The following is a 24,761-nucleotide window of genomic DNA, read 5'->3' on the forward strand; positions in this document are numbered from 1 at the left end:
AGACATTTTGATCTGTGGCTCCTATGGTTAAGGCTTAGTTAGGTTTACTTGGTCAAGGTTAGAGAACAATTGCAGTTATTGTTCAAAGAAAACAAGACATAGTACATAACACAAAGTGTGCACTTAAAAGGAAGAATCAAAAGCAGTGGTGAAAGATTAAGAAGAAGGAACCAGGTAGTATTCCAGGGAGGATCACTTTGCTTCGGGCTGAGTCCACAGAGAAGTACAATACTGCAGCACAGAACCTCAGAAGAACCTAACAGAACCTCCTTAACTTCTCCATCCTCCACCAGCCTATTATACCAAACTGCAAAGAGGACGATGTCAGTTATTTTCCTCTCTAAATAACAAATTCCAGTAAGTAACAGTTTACAATAAGCTCAGACAATAAATCTTCATGACTACACAGTCTGGTGTCAAAGGATGCAATGGCCCGTGTGAGTTATTAACAGTGATTCAGCAGTTACTCATACATTTCAGTACATTTTTACCACACCTCCTTTTTCTTTGTTGTGGGCTGCATGGTGGCTCAGTGATTAGCACTATGCCTCACAGAAGAGTCTGTCTTTCTGTGTTGAGTTTCCATGTTCCCCCCATGTCTGTGTGGATTTCCCCCATGTGCACATGCAGCTCAGATGAACTGGCAACTCTTGATTGCTCAAGAAATATTGGACTGCATTGTATTTGCTTTAGTGTTTCCATAGTTGTTAGAATTTTGAACGTTTTGATACCTATTGTTTTATTCCTTGCTTTAATATTTGCTTAATAATATTGTAATTCTTTTTTTTGCAATTTTTTTAATTGTAAATGGAAGTGTTAGTTATTTATTGAATTTATTTATATTATTTTTTTTAAGTGATAATAAAGTAATAAAGTGACGTGCATCATTATTTATTACCCACAATCCTTTGTGGATTGAAGAAAAAAACACCATACCTAGGGTCACGTGATATTGTCACTGAGGCGGAAATGAAAGTTGGTTAGCGACAGCGGCGGAGCACAGCTGAAAAAGGTATGAGAAAGATTGCATTTAAACCTCATTTTTTAGCATGTCACTGGATGTGGCTTGTTCTGACATGAACCACGCAACTATCAAGGTAGCTTTACTTGTTGTCAGGTGATTAGAATAGGTTTTATCGGCATGTCCTTTTACGAGATCCCCCTACGATGCTCGGTTGCTAACAGTTAGCTTCTTCTAGATCAAGTTAGCCACAATAAGCCACATCGTACCGGACATGCAGCGACATCACCTTTAAAACAAAAGCAAGAAACGGCCTGCTTGTTAGGGAAACGTATATCATTTTACGCATCGTTATTTTCTGTCAGTAAAAATTCGCATCATTTTATGTGTGTGTTTTTTTTAATGTGCGTTACATTAGTTATAACAGGTTTGAACATGGTTATAGTTGCCAGTTGAGTTTTAGTTTGGAAAAACTGTCCGGAAGTGTCAGCGTTGTTTTTCTCTGGCTTGAGAGTGATGCATACAAATACCTTGATCATCTTCCGTGTTTGTGTTTTGTGCGCAGCAGCCAAGGGTATTTAAATTCGGGGACAGTAAAATCAGTTTAGCAGGCTGCCAGTTAAATATTTATTAGTCTATAAGAAGTTTAGCAAGGATCCACTGTGTAGCAGGTCTAACTAACGCTGCGTAGTTACCAGCTTGATTCAAAGGTTGACGGAAGATGCTGTGCGCTTCTATTGTGATAGCTCTAATCAGTGTGTCTGCAGCCCGGGGGCAGACCTCAGGTGGCCATTTGGTTAACACAACACCTAATTATTCGCTATAATTATGACCAGGTCACATCTGACCATGCATCACTGCGTTTTGGCCGGTCTCAGGCTGAGATGCCAACAGCAGTCACCTTGGTGCTGCAGCAAGAAACGTAACACTGATAACATGACGAGGATAGCCTCTACAAACCAGTGATAGGGTTAGGGTCTTTTCTTGATGTATACAGTAAAGATCAGTATAAACAATAGCTTCAGCCCAGAGTTCAGGTTTGCTGTTTAGTGTCCTTTGCATATGCAGCTCTCTTTGCATTAAGTCCAGCAGGCTACACCTCTGACTTTGCTCAAGGTGATGTTGATAGAGTCTGATGAAAGTCTTATGCCTAATGGGGGGACAAATCTAGCAGAGCTGCTGTTACTGAAATGTTATTGGTCCGGTTGCTAAATATACCTGTCATGCACCTTGTGTTTATAAGGTTTGTTCTAATGTTGTGATGCAGTGACAGTATATTTTAATATTGTGTGTGGTTGTGGTTGTTTCAGAGCTGTAATGTCATGGCAGCTGCCAGTGTGAGCAGACCTGCCGGTTCCCAGACCACTGAAAAGTCTCAGTTGATCTTGAAAGGTAATTATCTTCTTTTTTTTTCATTTCTTATTTTGGTCATCCCATTTACTAACTGGAACATACTGATATAAATAATGACATAGAACGTACTTCCAAAATGAAAACAAAAACGAATGCCCCAAAACTGCAGTGCAAACATTTGTGTATATTTAATCTCGGAAATAGTATTGAGATGAGTAAAAGCATTCTGTTGAGTTTCTACTAGGTGCCTCTGTTTTCTTCACCTGGTTATCTCTACACACGAGGCAGCAAAACGTCACCAATGCAAACCGGTCCATCCATCATAACGTGAAAATATCCTCTCTGTATCATGCACCAACTTATGAAACTAATTTATTCTCATTTTTAGCAACTTCCTTCATTGATAATCGGTCAACCTGACAGCTCACAGTCTATGGCTATGTCCACACATATAACCATCCTCCAACTGATTACACAGTAAACCTGCTGATCAGACAGGACATAGCAGGTTTATAGCATTTATAAAATGGGAAAAGCATTAGGACCAATTAGACTGTGTTAGTTAAATGTTCATTTATGTATGCAGTATTTTGACTCTTGATTATTCTTGTGTGACCTGTGACATCCACTGTGTTGTGCTTTGAACACCATCTATCACCATTTAACAGACTACAGTAAATTTTTAGCCAATTGTCATTCAGTCTATATTTACACTGGAAGCTTCTGCTTGAGTTTGATTACTTACTCAGACCAGATTTCTTTTATGTGTTTCCATCAACCTCTACCAGCCCAAACAGGTCACCCGTTTGAATTGACCTGCATGTGCAAAAAAAAAATCATTGGCAAAAATGTAAGACCCAGGATGCTCATGGGGGTTCATGTGGGTAAAGTTAGCACATATGGTTATGTCATGCAGCTCAGGTAGCTCACAGCTCAATGTCTCAGATAAAATACAGCCTAACCCTTGTAATATTGTCATATTATCCAGCCATGGCAATTTCTTGAAAATTTAAAGACTGTTAAGGCCCGGGACACACTGCCTGCGTTACGAGTGCATGGTGGTACGTCTTGGTTTTCATTTCAGTGGCCATGTTGTGACAGGTTAGAATGTCCACACAGCTCACTGCTGCGCTGCGTCGTTTCAACATCTCGCCTACTTTTCACGTGTGATGCATGTGGTTCCCGATAGAGAAGGAAAAGATCTGTTGACAGTCATATTGACAATATACCAGCACCATTAGATAAAACTGACACTTTTCACTCTGGCTTCAATGTCTGGCATGCATCTCAACATGAAGAAAATATGAATATTATATATATATTTTTTTTACATTTTAGCAGCTGCATGTGGAGGCCATATATATTATATAGTCATAGCAGAAACCCAGTGTAGGCTATAATTATATTATCTCAATAATTTAACAGGTGTAGGGCAGCATTTTTCTGGTGCGTCCTCTCTGTGTTTGATTCTTTCTTAAGATGACGTTTATAAAGTTAAAAAAGTTTATAATGAAAAGAAATCATTGATGGCCATTATCTGAGGCAAACTCAGTGTAGAAAGATAGAGCTGGCAGTAGAAGCTCTGCAGCATCTACGCTGTTGGTGTGGACACACGAGGTAGCCGTCATGCACATGAATTGCAGGCAGTGTGTCGCAGGCGTTAGCACCGTGTTGACATAGCAGCTTCGCTCTCCTGTGGCCCTGTTCAGCCCTTTTTAAAAAAAAATACTTACATTACATTACTTCAAGTTTTGCCTGTATTGAAACAGCATTTCAAATAATTCTGCAGTCTGACACCTCTCTGTCCATCAGCTGGACACCTCCTTCACAGCTGTCACCTGCACAAAAGAGTGTTTCATTAGATTGATGTAAAATTCCTGTTTCTGATTCATTTTCATCAACATGAATCAGGTTCGGTGACACATAAGTGATCCAAGCAGGAGTGTCTTTAAAAAATCAGATCTGACTCAGTCACAGTACGAGGGGAAAATGCAGATTGGGTCCACCTTCAACTGTAGTGTGAATGTAGAATGGAGATGAAACTGTTCATGTTGGTCTGGTAGATTATTGCACCTTATGCTCCATGCTAACACGTTAGCATACACTATGCTCATAATGTCCATAATACTATTGTGCACTTTAAAGTATTGTCTCAGTGTGTACACTTTTAGAATAGCACTATAACATTGTAGTTTTGCATTTTAACAAAATGTTATGTTCAAACCTGCGAGTCAGTGGTAAACACCAACATTGATGTGCACAGTAAATAACAAATAGATGAGTAAGTCAGCTCTTTTGTACAGCAGTTTGTTCTTTTACTTACATGGTGTTCAGCACCTCATCGCTGATATCTTTTTAGCAACATTGTTAAAAGGAAGTCAGAGATTGTTCCTCATTGCTGTTTGATTGCCAAATACAGTGGTCTTGATAGTCTGGATATATTATTGGGTATCTTTATACCTTGTCTGATCATCTGACTGCTAGTATCTGTTTCCCTGTTTGGCTTTTTTGAAGTGATGTTGCTGTATTACCAGATACTAGCCATATAAAGTGTCCATGACTGACTGACTGACTGATAAGAGTTCAGTGATCTACCTTTAGTCATGAGGTTACAAGGTTGGTAGGCTGGCTGAGTGTTGGAGTTTCCTCATTGCTCTTTCAAAATGATTTCTGCAGTGTTGACAACTTGGAGCATTTGTTGCTAGATTTAGAGACTTTTTCCAGAAAAGCTCCTAGTGACAGATCCAGTAACTTTGTGGACAAACATTAACAACTTTCCATGGAATTGAGTTGCCAGCAGGGTATAAAGTGGTCCATAATGGAAAAACTATTCAGACGCTTTACTATGACTCTAAATTTAGCTCAGCTTCCTCCATTTCTCTTGATCATCTCTGAGATGTTTGTACACCTTGACCGGAGTCCAGCTGTGGTTAACTCGCACCTGTCTATATCAGGTCTCACAGCTGACAGTGCAGATCAGAGGAGAAACAATGAGGAGAAAGGAACTGCTGCCGAGTTCAGAGACAGGATTGTGTTGAGGCTCAGAAGGGGAAGGATGAATAAAATTCCGAAGAGATCAATCATCATTCATCCATAATTCTTACATGGAAGAAGTGTGTAACAACCAGGACTCTTCGAGAGCTGGTCACCTGGACTAACTGAGTAATCAGGGAGATGGGTCTTGGTAAGAGAGGTGACCTGGACCCTGATGGTCACTCTGGTTGAGCTCCAGAGATCCTGTGTGGAGGTGGAGAAACTTCCAGTAAAAATTCTGTCTCTGAGCTCTGCAGTAGTTTCTTCCTCCTCACGGCTTCTGCTCTGATCTGCACTGTCAGCTGTGAGACCTGATATAGACAGGTGCGAGTTAACCACAGGTGGACTCCAGTCAGGATGAAGAAACATCTCAGAGATCATCAAGAGAAATGGAGGAAACTGAGCTAAATTTACAAAGTCACAGCAAAGTGTCTGATTACTTATGTCAATGTGACATTTCAGTTTTTCCTTTTTAACAAATTTGCAAACAATCTCTAAAATTCTGTTTTCACTATGTCATTATGGGTACTGAGTGAAGATTGATGAAAGAAACAATGAATTAAATGATGTTTTCATAAGACTGCAACATAACTAAATGTGTACAAAGTGAAGGGTCTGAAGACTTTCTGAATGCACTGTGTCTCGCACAAGTCTTCTATAACCAGGCCAAAAAAGTACAATGTTACTGAAGTCTTCCTTTCTTCTACTATTCCTCAGCCTTATTTTACCCAGTCACTCCCCCTCAGTGACCTTCACTGTTGATTGTTTCAGTTCTGACTGGCCTCCTCATTTACCTTGCCATTGATCTGCTCTCAACCACTGTCTACCTTCTCTCGCCTCCTCCCACCTCCTCTTTATCTGTCCATACCTACTCTTGATTCTTCCATTTCTGGCATTTTTCCGCCTCTCGGTGTCACTTCCTTCTCCTCCTCACAGACGTGCAAGAGTGAGTCACATTTTGTTTTGCCAGATGTTTGAGTTCAGAGATTTTGTCAGCACAGATCTGCTAATATCTCAACAAGTACAGTACAAGTATTTTTCCTCAGTCAACTCAGTCATTCATCCAACCACTTGCCCTGATCAGACCCATCCTGAGAAACACTGCCAGGCTGTGTGTTTGCAATCCAGCTGTGATTCAGGATGAACCAATCACCTCTCATATCACGGACACATGCTGTAACACGTTTTCTCAGCAGCCACTAAGCCTGTCTAAGCTTAGTTGTAGACTTTTCACTCCACTTCCTGAGCTGCCACTGGTGCTGCTGAGATGCTGAAATGCAGAGACGTGTTTTCAGAAAACGTTTCATCAAGAAGCAGGAAGTTTTGTTACATTTCATTGTACACGAGGATGCTGCGGCTTAGCAGTTGCACAACTTGTTTCATGAAGGTAGTTATAGTCCAACTGGTGGGGAGGCTGAATCACAGCATAAACAAACCAGCAAGCAGAAGCAGTGAGGGTATTGAAAGTCCTGGAAAAATCATGGAGTGTTGCACAAGGCCTGCAGTGTGAATGCTGCCCACCACTGTCCTTACACTGGGTCCTTGGTGGGGTTTTTTTGTTGTTGTTGTTTTAACATTGCAGACCATTGTGACCATATAATTATTTCCCTAGATCTAGACCCAGATCCCCCAATCTCATGAAAGTAAATGAAAGTGGGACCACAGATGTTTTTTTTCGTCCACTAGAGGGCAGTGTTTATATTTCTCTTTTTGCTTGCCCTGCCAAGTTGAGTCCAAAATTCATACAACTATATTCATTATAAGCAATCATTTTTGAGTATGTAATGTGTTCAAACAGGATAAGTGGCAACATGTGGTTCACTCAAAACAGTCAGTTTACATACCGAAAAACCTAAAACTTGCAATTCACAAAGGAAATGAACACACAGCTGGAAAAAGGCTGAAGCTAACAGTGAACAGTGGTGAAACAGCTCCAGGAACAGCTCAGAAAATAAACCCATGACTCTTTGTTAAGTGTAAAAGGCAGTGGCATTTCAGGACTGCAGTTTGATTGATGTTCAGCAGTGTAAGTATTTTATAATGAACAACACTTGGATCACTGTTAGTGAGTGTAAGTTGCTAATATGTTTGACGTTAATTGTCGTATTCAATTCCAACCTTAATTCTGAGACTCATGTCAGTAAGACAGTACGATCCTGCTTCTACCATTTAAGCGACGTTGCCAAAATCCATTCATATCTGAGCTTCACAGATACAGTAACCATCATACATGCTTTCATTTCCTCACCATTAGATTACTGTCATGGTCTCCTGACAGGAAACAACTCCTGGACTTCAAATAGAACAAAATGCAGCAGCCAGACTGCTAACAAAGACTAACAAAAAGAGATCTTAATGCCCTCCTCTGAAAGTCTCTACATCAGCTACCAGTCTGTTATACAACCGATTTTAAAATTCTACTTTTGACTTTTAAACCACTTCATGGCCCCAGCCTGTATCTCTGAATCAACCTCCACGTAGTCTGAGGTCAGACAGGAACTTGTTGGTTCCTATAACAAGATGTGAGACTAAAGGGGGCGGAGCTTTTGCTGTCAGGACACCATAACTCTGGAACATTATGGAAATTTCTTACTTGCTTTTCAATTTTTATTGTTTTATTTTCTTATCTTGAGTACTTTGCTTGCATGTGTTTGTTGTTTGTTTTGTTATTTTATTCTTGTGAAACACTTGGTAATTTCTGATTTTGAAGTGCTCTATAAATACACTTTACTACTATTATTATTCTTCTTCTTCTTCTTCTTATTATTATTATTATTATTATGTGAAAGGTACTTGAAAAATATTTAACATTGTGTGACTGAAGTAAACAGTTAATAAATAGAAAAACTTTCAACCCTAGGATGGGCACGTAGAACACAATTAAAACAATAAAATGTTGTGTAAAAATGCATGAGGAAACACTCACCCAAAGACAGTGAGGAGCCTACACCCACCACACAGACATACACACGCAGGCATGCACACATGAACACATGAACACACACAGTAATTAATCATAAGCCTGAGCAAATGTTTACAGTTTAGATGTGGATCCAGTTGTGAGAAATCTCACCAGAAAAACCAAAGGCACCTTCACCACATCTGGATCAGATCCTCAGGTACAGTTTGAAAAGATGACAAACTGAACCTGGATCTCACTCTGAGCAAACATAGTCATTGAACTCCTGGAGTCATGTTTGTGTTTGTGTGTTCATGTGAGGATGCTGTGTTAATGGATGAGTGGTTTATGTTCCCTCTGTTTGGGTCAGTCTGTTTGCAGATTTCATCTCACTGAGAGAAATAGTAGCTGTCTTGTTGATATTGAAAGCCAAACCTTTCACCTTTGAGAAACCAGGAAATACATTTCCTTATTATGGTTGGAATATGGTAACGGTCACACTTTGCCACAGGAGAGTGAAGCTGCTGTTTTTAATGTCATGCATTAGACATGAAGAAAATATTTACAATTATATTTTTTATACAACGTGACATGTACATTTCATCAAGTTTTTGACATGTCCACTCTGGTGCACAGCATGCGTTTAACTTTCAGTCGTTATTCATATGCAATAAAAGTGTAATACATAGAGCACTGTATTTTTGTGAACATTAAATGTCAATTTATTACTGTAAAACAAATAGTCCATATTTTAACATACTGCTCTTGGCTATGGACAAACAGCCCAAACTACAGCGTGTCATATTGTAAGGATACTTTTTCTCTGTACGGTCTAGATCTGACTAATGTTTTGTGAACATTACCAAAATGTATTTGTCTAAAGATGTCTAAAGCTACAATTATTAATCCATTAGCTGGTCAAAAAATTATTCAGCAACTATTTGTTTGCAGGTTGCATCACCTCAGGTGTGAGGTTTTGATACTTGTTTTTGTTGTTGTATCAGATAGTAAACGGAACGTCTTTGGGTGTTGGAGGCTGGTTGATGGAAAGAAGCCAATTTTAACACCTTACATGTGCCTGAGGGTCATTTCAGGACAAACAAAATGACAAACAAAATGCTTTTTGCTAACACCTTGCAAAAAACATAATTCTAAAAGATATGGCCTTATTTACTGAGAAAATGTTACTATAGATACAATTTTAACACCTTGTGTAGTTTTACTACATGATTTGTAGCTAAATCATAACCAGCAACATATGATGTCCACTTTAATATACATGTGATTAATTGTAATTTTCTGCTTGTATAAAATCAAAATTAGTCGAATCTAAGAATAATATTGTTCCCTAGATGTTACTTGTTATCACCTTAGTTTTTTTTTTTACCTGCAAGAGTCCTCTTCTATAGAAGGACTAGACAGATATTCCTGAGGTGTATAGCATACCTGAAGTTTCATCAGCCATCTTGGATGTTGGGGTTTTCAGCTGAACTTACAGTCAATTGATTTGCAACTTCACCATCCAAACCCAGGCGTATACAAGAAGTTGGCTTTTGAATAGCTGTCATCTGTAGTGACCATTATGCATGAAAGGGTTAATTCTACTCTTGTCCATGTGGCACTGTGTGCAACTCCATGAACTAATGTTTCACAAAGAACATCTTTACTGCCTGCACACTCTGATGTATTCCTTCATAGCTGTTTGCCTGAATGTGTTTCTGTGTGTGTGTGTGTGTGTGTGTGCGTGTGCGTGCATGCACAGTGGTTTCAGCGAAGCCCCAGTCTCCCAAGCTGCCAAACCGCCACTCTCGACTCAGCTCCTTTGTGGAGGTGACTGCCGACGGTCTGACCAGTGAAACCAAAAAAACAGGCAAACGCAGCGGACATCTTGAGCTGCAGTGGAATGAAGACCTCACCCTGTGAGAACACCATCACCCACACACTGACCTTTATTAAATGCTTCGTCTTAATCGTTTGTAAACTTGCGTAAACAGTAACATAACATAAGAAGGGCTGTAACCTGCTAAGATCTAACCGAGGTTCAGCTAGTTCTGCTGTAAAAAATTATGTGAAAATTAGCTTATTTAAAACACTCCTCTCATAGACACATAGACAGTGTTAAAGGACCAAACAAGGTACCAGTAAAACCAGACTCAGTAATAAAATAAGGCATATCAAAAGTGTCAGATTGTAGTTAATGTGTTTTTCATGTTGGTAACTGCAAGACTGATTTGACCAATGTGCTAATATGCAGCATTATTTGTGTTTTAAAGGAAGTGCGCTAGTATGGGACCAGGTTCCACTTTCACAAAGACAGACTGTGACTGTGTCTTAGATATAACCAACAGTCAGACTTCAGATAGACCGAGTCTAAATGCATCTGTTGCACAAAGCAGTTTAGTTCTTCACTATCTTAAGCCAGACTGTGGTACAATGAATTCTGGGTAAATTAAGAAATAAAAAAAATAAAATAAAAAAAAGCCTGGGACTGTCAAATGTTTTTAACGTAAAATGAGTCAGTCTTTATTTTAGTGAAACAGTCTGACAAACATCAGACTGATCTGTGAGCAACATGAAGACTGGACCAACACTACAGACCAGTCTGACACAGCTTGGTGAAACTGGGCCCAGGCCTCAGTTGATAGTGTGTGTGTTTGTGTTGCCTTGTGTGTCACAGTAATGTAACGCCTCAGAGTCATCTGGATCTGAAGCTTTGGAGCTGCCACACCCTGAGGAAGGAGCTGCTGGGCAGTGCCACCATAGACCTGTTGGACACACTGCGCACACATGATGGCAAGAGTAAGCACACACACACACACACACACACACACACACACACACACATACAGAGTGTTTAAGAATAAAAACAAGAGACAAGTATGAATTTACAGCACATACACAGGAAACTTTAGATATTTAATATCCAGAATTGGAAAAGAAAGAAAAGTAATGAGACAATAAGATTAGATATAAGAATAAGAGTGCAAAAGAAAACAGAGAGGAGCCCAAGTGTCCCATCTTAAAAACTACTCGAATACAACTTTTCCTGTTCTGCTCTGCTGAAGTGTAATAACCACTGTGTTCGATAATTAATAAATGTATGAATATAAAGCCGAGTGTCAGAGCAGGATGAGGCTCATGTCAGTGACTTCTTCGAGCCTCTGAAGGCCAGGTCTATCCTCACACCTAGGTGCTGCCTGTAAACTCAGAAAGCTCATCACCAGGACGTTGTCCTCAGAGTGCACACAAATACTCAGGGTTACAGCACAGGTTGTGAGATTTTCCCTTGAAGACGACACGGACAGCTGTCACACAGTGCACCATGTTAACAGTGTCAGTATGTCCATACAACAGCAGTGACGTTTATGCCTTGCTTCCTTTATGTCCATGTAATAGTGGCTTTGTGCCCTTCAAGAAATATATTCACTCTTTGTATTTTCTGGCCCATAATGGATTATGGGATACTGACAGCATGATGTCGTCCAAACTGAGACAAAACATGGCTGCATTTCTCAGTCACATTCTGAAAAGTATTTAAATACCAGAAAAATGACCTGAATACTGTTTATTGTACTAGAACTACAGTCTGTCTCAAACACAGAGTATTACTGTTACTGCTTCTAAACACAAAGGCTGAATTGTTGGACAGTTCCAAAAATATGAAAAGGTTGTGCGACTAAAAAGATCACACAATGTCCAGCAGTGACCACAAACTGGTTTACCACCCTGCTAATGTTCTATCTTTGTAGAGGTGAAACATTTATGCTGTATTTAATCAGGAAGTCACAGTGAGATCAAGATGAGACCAAGTGAGACCTGAGCACAGAAAAATAAAATAAATAAAGACAAATATTAAGAGAAGAAATTTTCAGTGATTTAAACATACATTCAGATGTGTATTCATACAAACAAGTGGACATGTGTTTATATAACAGCGATCAGAGTGTTTATTTAAATGCTTTTAAAAATGCATTAAGATACACAACCAGGTAGACAGTGTCAAACGCAATGATAACTGCAAGTTAGAAAAGAGATGGTGTAAAACAATTACGCCCCAAGTCAGAAAGACCTCTCATCAAGTTTTTGAATCGGCCCGTTGGTATCAGTGTGTGGAGTTCCAGTGTGTTCTGTCTCTCAGTGAGATGGTATGGTTTTACTCAGCTTGCTGCTTTAAAGAAAACTCAGGATCCATGTATCTGATGGCTAAAATCTTTTGGCCAGTGAGGGATGCAGTTAAAAAAAAAAAAGCCAAAGTCAAAGCCAAAGAAATGTATGTTAAATATGTGATGATACACTTGATGACATTCTTCCAGGAGAATTCACTCCGCCGCCCTGAGCTTCAGTCCATTTAAATGACTCATCCAGCTTTTCTCTGTAATTCTAATATTTCCGTCAAAATGACGACTAACTTGAAGATATGTAAATAAATCTTTCTGTTCTAAGTAACTGGCAGCGGTGACTTGAGGAAGCTGTGTCATCCTGTGTTGGAGCAAGTTGAGTATTATGATGTCAGTGTGTGCAGATTGAGTTTCTTGTCATATGCCTCCCACCTTAAAGGACATGAGTCCTCCCTAATTTTAAATTTGTGGATTCCTAAAATGGGATGTTGGGTGTTAACCGTAGGCTGGATATTAAAAAGTTAAGAACTTATTGATACCAGTGCCTCTACAACAGAACTGATACTAAAACTATACCTAAATAAAGCACAGTTAAAATATTTCAACCTGTAGTAACTGTTGTTGTGGCCACGTGGGTGAAACGGCTGCTATGGGTATTGGTATGGTGGACTTGTCATTGAATGTATTACACATGCAGCAATGTGGGAGAAATTCATTCATTTGGAGTCGTGATTCTGGCCCCCCGCTCAATGTAAGGCCAATATCTGCCAACTGTGTCTGTCAAGAGTCGAGCAAGTAGTGCGCAGTGTTTTTTTAGCCTTTATTGCTAAAAACACTGAAAACAGAGAATGAAACAAGACACTAAATTTGCTGGACAGTTAATCAATGAGCTGAAACTCAAAGCTGCAGGGAGCTCTGGATTCAGATGATAATTCTCGACCCCTGTCACATGTTGTTTTCATTGACAGTTTTCTGCTCTTGGTGCAATGGAACAATTTAGTCAGTCGTCAGTGGGACACTTTTCACTTCTTGACACAGAAGTGTCACGTCTGCTTTTGAAACCACTATAAAGTACAGCAACAAAGTCAAGCAGTCATCCTCTCACTCTGTGTCTCTGTTACTCCTCCTCCCCCCTCTAGTGGAGAACGTCCAGCTGAGTCTGGTGCTACAGACGGAGAACAAAGGCTTGGTTGTAGCGGGAGGCGAGCTCAACGTCTGTCTGGACGGCATGGTTGTTGATCTGGGCTCGCTGCCCAATGGCAGCACGGCAGCAGACAGTGAGTCCCGCCTTTACCACACACACACACACACACACACACACACACACACACACACACACACACACACACACACACACACACACACACACGAGAGGTGAAGGTAATAACACTGAAATGTACAGAGAAGCACTCATACACTCTGATAGGAGAGAGTATCAGGGCCACATTGAGGAAAAAAACCTGAAATTTCGAGAATAAAGTTGGAATATTACAAGAATTGAAAAAAACATAATTTTTATGATATTACATCATCCAGTTAAACAGGTGAAAGGACAGTCAGTGTCAGTCTGAGCTGCTTCTGGCAGCTGCTGTTTGTCTGTCTAACAATAGAATAGACTCAGTTTCCTCACAGTCTTTTCAATGTCAGTGTAATGATGCTGCTGATGAGCCCAAAGAAGAAGTTTCTCCTTATTTGTGAAACCTAAAGTAGAACTTCACAGGATGCTCCACATTCCTCATTTTAAGGCTTCTGATATTTCCCCTCTAAAACAACACACAACCTTTTTTCCCTCAATGTGGCTCTAATGCTCCGTCCTACTCTGAGGCTGAGAGGAAGAAGCAAGAAGGCAACAAAGAATGGGAGAAAGAAGTAAAAAAAAAAAACTTGAAAAGAACATGAGAGAGGCTTAAACAAGACTACTGCCTTCAAGAAGAAATAATTGAATTGTCAATATTCTGAATTAAAGATCAGAAAACAAATATACATGTAATCCATAACAAACACATGAAGACTCTCCAACGACGTACCAAATTATAAAAACTCATAGATGACAACACCATAAGTATGTCTGATCCAAACATTATTTCTGAGAACTTGCCTGTCTCACAATGTTAAGGAAGGTGCTAAAAAATTCCTGGGACTGGCCCTTTAACTGGATTTATATCAAAATGTAGTGGGTTTTTTGCCCCATCCCTCCACCAAGTTTGGTGTAAATCAGTTCAGTACTTTTTGCGTAATCCTGCTGACAAAACACACAAAGCAACAAACAGACACAAGTGAAAACATGACACACATGACATGTGGAGGTGACTAACATCAAGAGCCGTTCCTCAGTTTGTGACAATTCTGAATTTTGGAAATACAAGGTTTTCATACATAAGATAAATTAAAGTGAACACACTGTTTTCCCACAGAAATGTAGACAGAGAATGCACCACAGCACTTTCTCCTCCTCTCACTCTTTCCCTTCCTGTCTCTCTTAAGTGTTTGTTGATATTGCCAACAACCACACACACACACACACACACACGCGCGCATCTGTTTGTACAGTAAGATGTTTGTGTGTCTGTCTGGTAATGAGAATTTTCTCCTGCTTGGGGAAAAAAAGAGATTTTACTTTGTGTAAACTGACAGTTTTACAAAGTCACTTCTTTCCCACATGTCTTTGAACTAATGATGTTTGGTCTTTCTTCTGGGTTAGAGTGTATTATTTATGTGGTGACAGAATTGTACATAGAATATTGTTATGTTTTTATTTGATCTGTTAGAGTAGGAGTTTATGTTATATTGTCAAAAACACGGGGCAAACAGAGCACAGCGATTTTCTCCAAGCCCATACAAGTCAGATATGTCAAACTGCGTCAGCACGTACAACACACACCACTTACCAGACCCGATATTGCGTGGATACTTCATACTTCTGTGGAGTTTTACTTGAGAGACTGTTTCGGATCACGATAAGTAAATTCACTCAAGTGGCAGTTGTTTTGAATGACAAGTTGTGTCATTGCCATGATCGACAGATCATGCTAGAATCAGTACTTTGACAGATCCAAGTTTGCAGTGTTGGAGTTTAGCTTCTATACTGTGAAGGAGTTTTTTGCTATTTGGAGGAAAAAACTCTCACCCCCCCCACGGGGTGTGTGCAGTGTTCAAAATACTCAAAAGACCAGTAAATGTCCACACCAAAGAATTTAGTTAAATTTGTTTAGTAAATCTTTTCAACAAGCAATGAACAAATACAGAATTCTGGATCAGATGTGTGTTTCCCTAACCAATAACAAGTGTTGGTCAGTCCACAGTCTGACAACCTAACTTTCCCTGATCCAGTGTATTTATACAGATACAAACAAAGAAATGTGCATGGGCGTTTTGTCGTCTTCTGATTGGCTCTGCTGGCTTCCTCCTTCCCATCTGACTCCGACCCTAAGTGAAACCTAAAACTCAGCGCGCCAAAAAGAAGACAGTTAGTGTTTACACATAAATTACCACTTCTCTACCTCTGTTACCTCCGGCTGCCCCCTACACATGCCCATAGAGTGGTCCTTATCAGTGGTTGTAAATAGTTTCCTTGAGGCAGATGTTTAAACCACAACTCACCCTTAGCACCTAAATATCCACTAGTATAAATCATTAAACAGTTTTAGGTTTAATAGCCTGAAATATTCCAACAACTGCCAGGAGTCACTGTTGGGACAATTGAAACAGTTGTTTCAATGAGCGTTTCTTTCATCCTGCTGCTAATGCAGTCACTGTGTGTTACATCAGTTATTAAAACGTGTGTGCGACATTGTACCAACAGAATATGTCGAGAGTTAGAGTGAGAAAATCGCTGAAAAAAAAATCGTGTTGTGGATGATTGTTAAGCCACATGTTGTAAACATGAAATGTAATATTTTTTTATTAAGATAAATAACATGTTTGCAGCTACATTTTAAGAGGAATAATTTAAGTTTATACTGTTCCCTTATACATCCCACCACGGAAAACTCAAGTCATATTTTACCTGAATTGTTGCACATTTGTGCAAAAAAAAAACACCTGGTATCTATAGATACACACTGGAGATGTTCCATGCACAACAAAAAGTAGTAACGTTATCTTTTATAATGACATTTATCTGAAAAGTGTTTCATTGGTCACCGTTATTGATAGAAGGAAGACTGTTGCTGACTGAATAACAAGAAGCTAAGTTGGGACTTTAATTCCTATTTGCTCACATGCTGTATGTGCAGCGATTTGCCGAGCATTCATTCATTCATCCAGGTAGATGGCATGAATGAACATTGAAAGTATGGAGACAGACTGAAGGTCAGACTCTTTCACAGGGTTACCCTGTTTGTTTATCTGATTTATTTTCTTTGTGGATAAAACATAAAGATTTAGATAATAGATTTAGCTGCAGTATTGAGCTCCTGCCCAACCCATCGTTATATAGCATCAAATCACTCATTTTTTTTCTTCACACCTACATTCTTATTGAGTTTTCACAAGAATATTGACGGAACAACACATCAAGAACATAACAGAACAAACACTTTAGCCACGTTTCCGCCGCAGGAACTTTCCCCAGGAATCAGGAACCTTTTGAGGACTATGCACGTTTCCACCGCAGGAACCAGGGACTAAATTTAGTTCTGGGGTAATTGATCGACCCCCAAAAAGGTACCTCGTCGGAGGGAACTTTGGGGGGGGTGTGGTCTGCAGTGCTGAACATTTCTGACTGGTCGAGTCCTCGCTGCATTTTATTTCACCCGCGATGTTTAAAAGTCCACAGCGAGCGAGCGAGCAAACACATTTTCCACACCCCGAAACAAGTCCAGGAGGAGGAAAAAAACTGTTCCTTTTTAAACACATTCTCACTGACTCAAAAGATATGTTAACTTTTCCATGATGAAAATGTCTTGGACAATTTCCAGCCACTGTTCCTGATTTGCAGCGTTTACATTCAGCCACTTTCTGTAAGAGCTTTCTTAGCTTGCTGCGAGTAGAACTTTGGTCAGGTAGAGATCTTCTCTCGTCACAGCACCTCTAATGTTCCCACGTCACGAGTCAAATTAAAATGAATTAAAATCAAACTTGTTACTGCCATGTTACAGGAAATATGGTCACAGTCTCCTTCCTGAGGTGTCGATTAATGGCTTTTGCATAACATTATGATGTCACAGTGAAGGTTACCTTCAACTGTTTGTATATAGAATGTCATCACTTCATCATTTTATCTGATTAGAAGAAAAATGTTTTGTGAGGTCACACTGACCTTAACCTTTGACCGTTGAACACCAAATTCTCATCAGTTCATCTTTGAGTGAGCGTCTGTACCAAATTTAAAGAAGTTCCCTCAAGGCGTTATTGAGATATCACGTTCATGAGAATGGGACGGACGAATGGATGGAGAACAAACGTAAGGCCTCCTTCCCGGGCTGTCGCCGGCGTGGACGCATAAAAAGGAAAACTTGAGCAAACATCGGTGTGATAAGAACTAGCTAAAATGTCAGAAACAATCTTTGGGAAAACTGTGTTTGACGTGTACTTTGATCTGTTAGTTTGGACCATCCACTAACATGGAGGGGGCGGGGTTTGTGACCTACACTGCAGCCAGCCACCAGGGGGCAATCGAGATGTTTTGGCTTCATGTTTGGGGAGCTGTGACGTTGTCCATCTTTATAACAATCACTGGTCTGATCTCTGCCGTGACACCTCCATACCTTCTCATTAATTCACTGAACAGACTCAAATCAAACTCTGACTGCACTTTTGCTATTTTAACCCCCAGACAGCACAACACAGTTCCTTTTTAAAAGTAAGGTCTCTAAGTGTTTCTCAGCTTTTTTTCTTGATTATTCAGATTATTGTTATGTTACCTTTTTCTATTCTACTCTGTGAACTACTTCTACCTGCTCTAAGTGTAGAAAGCAGAATAGTGAAAGATAACACTTCTCAAGCCTGACAACAGTAGAACCCAGTTGTATAAAGGTTAGTATTAGCACATATGTTTATTTATTCATTTCAGCAAAGTCTGGGTTTCTGTGGAGAGTCTGGAGGATGTTTAAATCGCGTATCAGATGTTTCTCTGCCCTGCCAAGAATAACATGTCAAGAATATTAAACTTATTTAAACTTAAAGTCATTTAATACTAGCAGAAAATATTGACTAATCACCAATGTGTATTCACTGAACTATAACACTGACATTAGAGAACACTTAATTTCAGTGTGCATGTGTTACTATTCCCAAACCAATGTAAAATCATTTCATAGCCCTCAGAGGAAGAATTTCAAACCCTCCACAGACTTATTGACTCTCGGTCAGCAGTGTTTTCCGCTTCTAGGCGCTGCGCTAACATTTTACCTTCCTTTATGGTTTGGAAGCAAAGGCTAGGTGTCTTTTTAACAAATACACAGTTATTAAGCTGCTTTTAAAACCATAGCCAGGTCCATGTATCCATCTCCTCTCTGTGCTGCACACACACTTACACAAAAAGATACACACACACACACACACACACACACACACACACAAGGCTTTTCATAGAGCGCCACACAGAGCCCACACTGTAGTCCATTGAATGAACACAGGGCCAGCAGTAAGGGCCAAGGCCTGCCACAGCATGGGCTGTATAAATGTGTCTCTTTGTGACTGTTTAGATGTGAAGAAAGGTTAAGAGGAGGTGTGTTGTGTGTATTTGTGTGTGTTTGTGATTGCTGTAGTACCATATGGCTTCACAAGGACAGATTCCTGTAAAGTGGGAAACTTTTAAGTCTTCACTTGTAAAAGAGGCGAGTTTAAGGTTTGGCTATAAATTTATTTTAGATAGGAAAAGAAACTCTAAACCATGTCAGTACAGAGTGCGAGTCTTTGCATTCTCACTAGAGCTGGGCAATAAATTGAAAAAGTATCATAGGACATTTGGACCTATCGCTGTCTTAATCTCACTCATGTCAATTAATTGAGTTACTTTTCCCAATGCATTGGTTCATGAAATACCACTTTGTGTACGGTCACGTGCCTCCATCCTGTCCAACTAACATTAGTCCACATTCAGTCAAAGCGAAGCTGGTGATGTGGACGACACGGGCACAGACACTGAGCCTCAACCCGAGCAGTTTATATCTAAGAAGAAGCTGTGTCTGTGGTTTGGGCGCATTTTAGCTTCAGTAAAGACAGAAAAAAAGTCCAATGCAAACACTGCAGAAAAACAATTTCAGCAACCAAAGGTAACACCATTCATTTTGACCTTTTTCACGAGCTGTTTTCATTTCAAGCGACGTGTGCTTTGATTTTAACTCTTTGATATATCCAATATATCCAAGCTTTAATAGTTCAGCATATTTACAGTACAGACCTTGTCAGAGAACTATAACTTAACTATAAGTTTAAAAAAGCAAATAAATTAAGTGATCGTTCTTTAATCATAATTGAGGTAAATGGTTGAAATAATCATGATATTTATTTGAAGTCATGTCACATAGCCCTAATTGGCCCAACCACTTACACTGTGTCAGCCGCAAGCTAACAAGCTAACAAACAACATAAACAAATAAAGATGCTAACTACGCTCCAAGTCTGATGCGTCTGCTAGCTGCCAATTTTCAGGGTTTTTTTGTTTGTTTGTTTGTTTGTTTTTTTTGTACTTTTTTATGTGGAAAATCAAGTTAAACAAAATATTAATCATAGAAAAGTATTTTTACACACCTGTGGAGGGGAACTTAAAGGTTCAGGACATAGATGAAAGAATATAGCAAATGGGTTTTGATGTGTGTCCTGGACAAAGGTCAACATTGACCTGCCTTGTCACACACACACACACACACACACACACACACACACACACACACCCACCACACACACACACACACACACACACACACATAATGACAGACCAGGAGTGCTTTTGTCTAATTTGTTTCTGAAAATTGCATAATTAGGTCTCATTGCTTGCAAGCTTGACAGTACAACTGCTCCTGTGATCCCAAAGCAGTGTGCAGGGGGGGGGGGGCATGGGCAAGGATGACAGAGGTTGTGTTTGTGTGGGAGTGTGTATACAGTGGATCCAGAAAATAAATCATTTAGAATCATTTTTCCTTCACTAACTTCACCATAATGAGAACGTGAAAACAGAATTTTAGAAGTGTTTGCAAATTTATTTAAAGAAAAAAAAAATTGTGTTAGTATAAAGGGTTAGGGTTAGCATTCAGACACTGTCCTCAGGACTTAGTTGAGGCACCTTTGGCAGTGATTACAGCCTCCAGTCTTCTTGGGTCTGACACGATGAGCTTTGCACATCTGGATTTGGGGATTTTCTGCCGTTCTTCTCTGCAGATCCTCTCAGGCTCTGTCAGGCTGGATGGGGACGACTGTGAGCAGACACTAAGCCACTCCTGTGTTGTCTTGGCTGTGCTGAGGGTCAGTGTTCTGTTGGAAGGTGAACCTTCAGCCCAGTCTGAGGTCCTGTGGTCCTGGACCAGGTTTTCATTAAGGATCTCTCTTTACTTTGCTCCGTTCATCTTTCCCTCAGTCCTGACCAGTCCCCCCATCCCCCCACAGCCTGATGCTGCCTCCAACATGCTTCACTGGTGGGATGGTGTTGGGCAGGTGTTGAGAGGTGACTGGTTTCCCCCAGATGTGACTCTGAGAACTGAGACCAAACAGTTCAGTCCTGGTCTCAACTCATACTACTACTACACTGATGCATTATTCAGACAGTACTGTACTACAGGAGGTAGTTCTGTAGATTGCTGTCAGAATGGAGAGAAAAAGACAAGTAACAGACAGACTGGTTGGTAAGATAGTGAGCCAAAAAATTAGAAGACCAGAACCAGATGGAGGCTTCACATGATGAAAGACCAGAACAGTCTGACTGAAACGTCGTGGAGCTGGTTTTAGGATGAACTGGACAGAAGGTGAAAGCAAAGACACATGCAGGTCCAACACATCTGTGGTAACCGCTGCAACAGTGCGGGGACCAACTCTCTGGACAATGTTTGATTTCCCATGTAGAAACGAGCCACGAGTGAGTTCAGCTGCTGGATGAGTCAAAACTTTAGATTAAGTTTAGTCCAACAAGAAGATTCTGTGATTCCTTGATTTTAATTTGAGAAACACTGAGACATTGATAACAGTTGGAAATGGAGGTGTTCTCAGACTTTTGACCAGTTGTCTTTGTATGTGTATGTTTTCAGCATCTACACTCATAAAACTGAGTGTAGATGCTGTCGTGTCAGTTCATGGGTGTGCATGTATATGTGTCTTACATTTACATGCAGCAGTGTGTGTGTGTGAGGGTATCTGTGGACTGCCTGAATATATAAAGGTCTGAGTGTGTTACCTTCTGCTGGTGTTAAAGCGCTCTGTTTTCTTGCTCTGAACGCTCCTCCTGTTCGTTTTTTACTCATTTCCCCTGGCAGCTTTTCTGACCCCCCCCCCCCAAACACACACACACACACACACACACACACAAACAAATCCTTGTATTGAAAGGTGGGGTGGGGGGGGTAGAGAAAGATTTCTCTGGGAATATTGGCTCACTCTGTAAATGTTAGATGCTCACATACACACTCCATGTATACACAACATCCCATCTCACAGAAGCCACATGTACACTGCAGCACAGACACACCAGTGACTAACACACATTATCCTGGACATGTCGTGCTAGAATCTGTACATTACCGGGCTGTATGTGCCAAAGAATAGTTGACTGTAAGAGGCAGAAATACAGTACTTCCAATGACGGTGTCACTCCTGAATCAAAGAGGTTATTTCTGGTTAGCAATTCAATTCAATAAACTTTATTTTTTCCCAGGGGGCAATTTAAAAGAGCACATAGAGTAGACACGTTACGTTACCCTATGAGCGAGAGAGAAAGAGGAGTGACTGCTCCCTCTCTCATTGACTCCAGGATTTGTCTTTACCACCATAAAAAGCAGCAGGATCAGAAACTGAAGTAAATGACGTGTTCTGTCTGTCTGTCCATCTCCTCCGCTCATAAATCACAGAGCAGCTCCTACACACTTACAAGCAGCTTCATTACAATCAGCTGATCAGAGTGTGTGTGCTCATGTTTTATATACATTAAACTGTGGCAGGGCAAATTAAATTCAGGCCTTAATACAGATGTTTACAAAAACACTTGTCTTGTTGTCCACATTGTCTTTGTGTAATCTTTCCACTGATATCATTTGTTCAGTCAAATACAAATCTTTTCTACAAATGTACAAACTTGAATTCCTCATGCAGATTTATGTTGCATGTTTACAAAAGTTGATTTACAACTATAATAACTTTACAAGCTCAACATCTTTTTGAGCCCATACACTAAAAGCAAAACAATAAATGATCTTTGAATTGCCATTGCTGAGTGTTGAGATGGACATGTGTCATGTTGTATGTTAGCTAGCTAGATGGCAAACATTACTTTCTCTTTTTATGCCTCCATGCCGCCAACAGTCAGAGCCGGAGGCATATTGTTGTCCGTCTGAAGGTGATGTCTCAGTAACACCTTGAGGGAAATTTGGCACAAACATTCACTAGGACTCAAGGATACATTGATTAGATTTTGGTCGTCAAAAGTCAAAGGTCACAGTTTTTGCCTCTTGAATTTGGTGTTTCAAGACCATCCTGAGGGAATTAGTTTAGATCTGGTGCAAACATTCACTTGGACTCAAAGATGAACTGGTTGTGAAGGTGTGTGGATTGCGACCGTATTTCCTGCAACTTGGCTGGTTGGTAGAGGCATACAACTGTGAGGCAGTAATTGAAGTTCACATCAATCAAAATAGTAAGTGATGAGTTAATCTGTGTTGCCTATAAAAAAGCTATTACCCAGATCCCATGTTGGCTATACTTGGCCTAACTTCTACTAACTCCTCTTTAACCAGCTGTGAGAAATTAGCCATTTCTCTCTGTGCCCTTTTGACCAAACGCCTCATTTTGCAGAGCTGGAAGTCAGGAATAAGCCAGGTTTCATATATGGGTTAGAGAGTTGGCAACGGTGCTTGACCTCGAAAGACTTTGATATGTACTGGTCAACAAAGAAAATGACACTCGCACTCTTCTTTGTTCTTTGACAAGCAGTTTTGTGAGCAGTTTTTTCTTTCTTTCTTTATCTATTTTGTTTGTTTGTGCTGTTGTTTATGTATTATATACCATATAAACAGAGTACATTGACTTAAAATACCCCTCCTTCACCATGTTGATGCATTCTACAGAAACGGCAGGAATCGTGATTCCCACCTTGTTTTTCTCCTTTTTATTTTGTCCTCGTCTATATATTTTCTGCATTTTGCACATATAAAAATATCTAAAAAATAGTAATTGATCAGTTAATCGGTGGTGACGGTGTTTCACCATAGCATTCATTCAGATGTGCTGTTGTACCACTCAGAGAACAGGGATTACTCAGGTAACCTGAAGTTTCCAGTCATCCACAGCAGCTGCTGAACTGAGATGTGCTCTGTTCTGTTTTTAGTGTGGTTTACTTGTGCGTTTAGTTGAGATGTTTTTGTGTCTTCACATGGCTGGAAATTCTATTTTACACACTTACATGCACACGGATACACACCAGGCCAGCAATTAGACTTGTGCCATTAAGACAGGGGGGGTGGGGGGGGTGATGAACTCAGTGAGCAGGCTATGACAAAATGGTTTCTCCTTAAGACCACTGTTTATTTTTCTGTATGTCCATCAGGTCTGCCCACAAGAAGCCCTTTCATAGCCACAAAACAGCTCTGTGTGTGTGTGTGTGTGTGTGTGTGAATGAGTGAGTGAGAGAGTCAGTGGGAGATTACCTGTTTGCTTTACTTTAGATAGCAGGATATATGTGTGTAAACATGGACACTGTGTGAGGCAGCCGTGCCTCTGGTGTGAGCGTCTTACACACAGGAAGGTGCTGCGTTTGTGTGTATAAAGGAGTGTTAATGAAAAGCAAGTTATAGGCCTGTGGTTTTCAGTCACAGTCGGGACTGAGCATATAGTCACACATTCCTTCACACCACCAGGACCGCATACCATTACCACACACACACACGCGCACAGACTGCACAGTACATACAAGGATGAATGGTCTCTATTAAACCACCAACTGTACTTCCATTGCCACATGTTTCAAGTCTGTATGGATTTGATTATTCTGGAGTTTTTTTTATTTTTTTTATATAAACCTAAGCTACACTATGAGCACTTTCTCATTTTCTACACAGCTCTGGAGAGGACCAGAAACCTCAGCACCGTTCAAAGTGTGACGAGAGAGAGAGAGAGAGAGAGAGAGAGAGAGAGAGAGAGAGAGAGAGATGCTGTTAAATGGTCTATTCAAAACTTTTTGACTTGACAACACTATGACAATCAGACCAAGTAATACCACATGAATGTATAACATAAATACACACTTTTCAGGATA

At 40.1% G+C, this 24,761-nt stretch overlaps 1 protein-coding gene and 1 long non-coding RNA gene across 3 annotated transcripts in view; one reads left to right on the forward strand and one right to left on the reverse strand.

Annotated features, from left to right (window-relative positions):
* Nucleotides 1-964: 964 nt before the first annotated feature.
* Nucleotides 965-24,761, forward strand: part of wwp2 (WW domain containing E3 ubiquitin protein ligase 2) — an 80,371-nt gene continuing 56,574 nt past the window's right edge. For both annotated transcript variants that reach the window (XM_022768528.1, XM_022768529.1), the window contains exons 1-5: nt 965-1,012; nt 2,272-2,353; nt 10,009-10,165; nt 10,924-11,045; nt 13,504-13,641. In XM_022768528.1, the coding sequence (XP_022624249.1) occupies nt 2,284-2,353; nt 10,009-10,165; nt 10,924-11,045; nt 13,504-13,641 (487 nt within the window). In that variant the 5' untranslated portion in view covers nt 965-1,012; nt 2,272-2,283. The remainder of the gene's footprint in view (nt 1,013-2,271; nt 2,354-10,008; nt 10,166-10,923; nt 11,046-13,503; nt 13,642-24,761) is intronic.
* The window catches only part of LOC111238831, a 22,289-nt gene continuing 13,112 nt past the window's right edge, over nt 15,585-24,761 (reverse strand). Inside the window, exons 3-4 of the long non-coding RNA XR_002665830.1 lie at nt 22,037-22,040; nt 15,585-15,801 (exon numbers count right to left, since the gene is read on the reverse strand). This is a non-coding gene — a long non-coding RNA (uncharacterized LOC111238831). The remainder of the gene's footprint in view (nt 15,802-22,036; nt 22,041-24,761) is intronic.

Source organism: Seriola dumerili, unplaced genomic scaffold (assembly GCF_002260705.1).
Source record: "Seriola dumerili isolate Sdu_G_001 unplaced genomic scaffold, Sdu_1.0 BDQW01001690.1, whole genome shotgun sequence".
In the NCBI taxonomy this organism is placed as follows: Eukaryota; Metazoa; Chordata; class Actinopteri; order Carangiformes; family Carangidae; genus Seriola; species Seriola dumerili.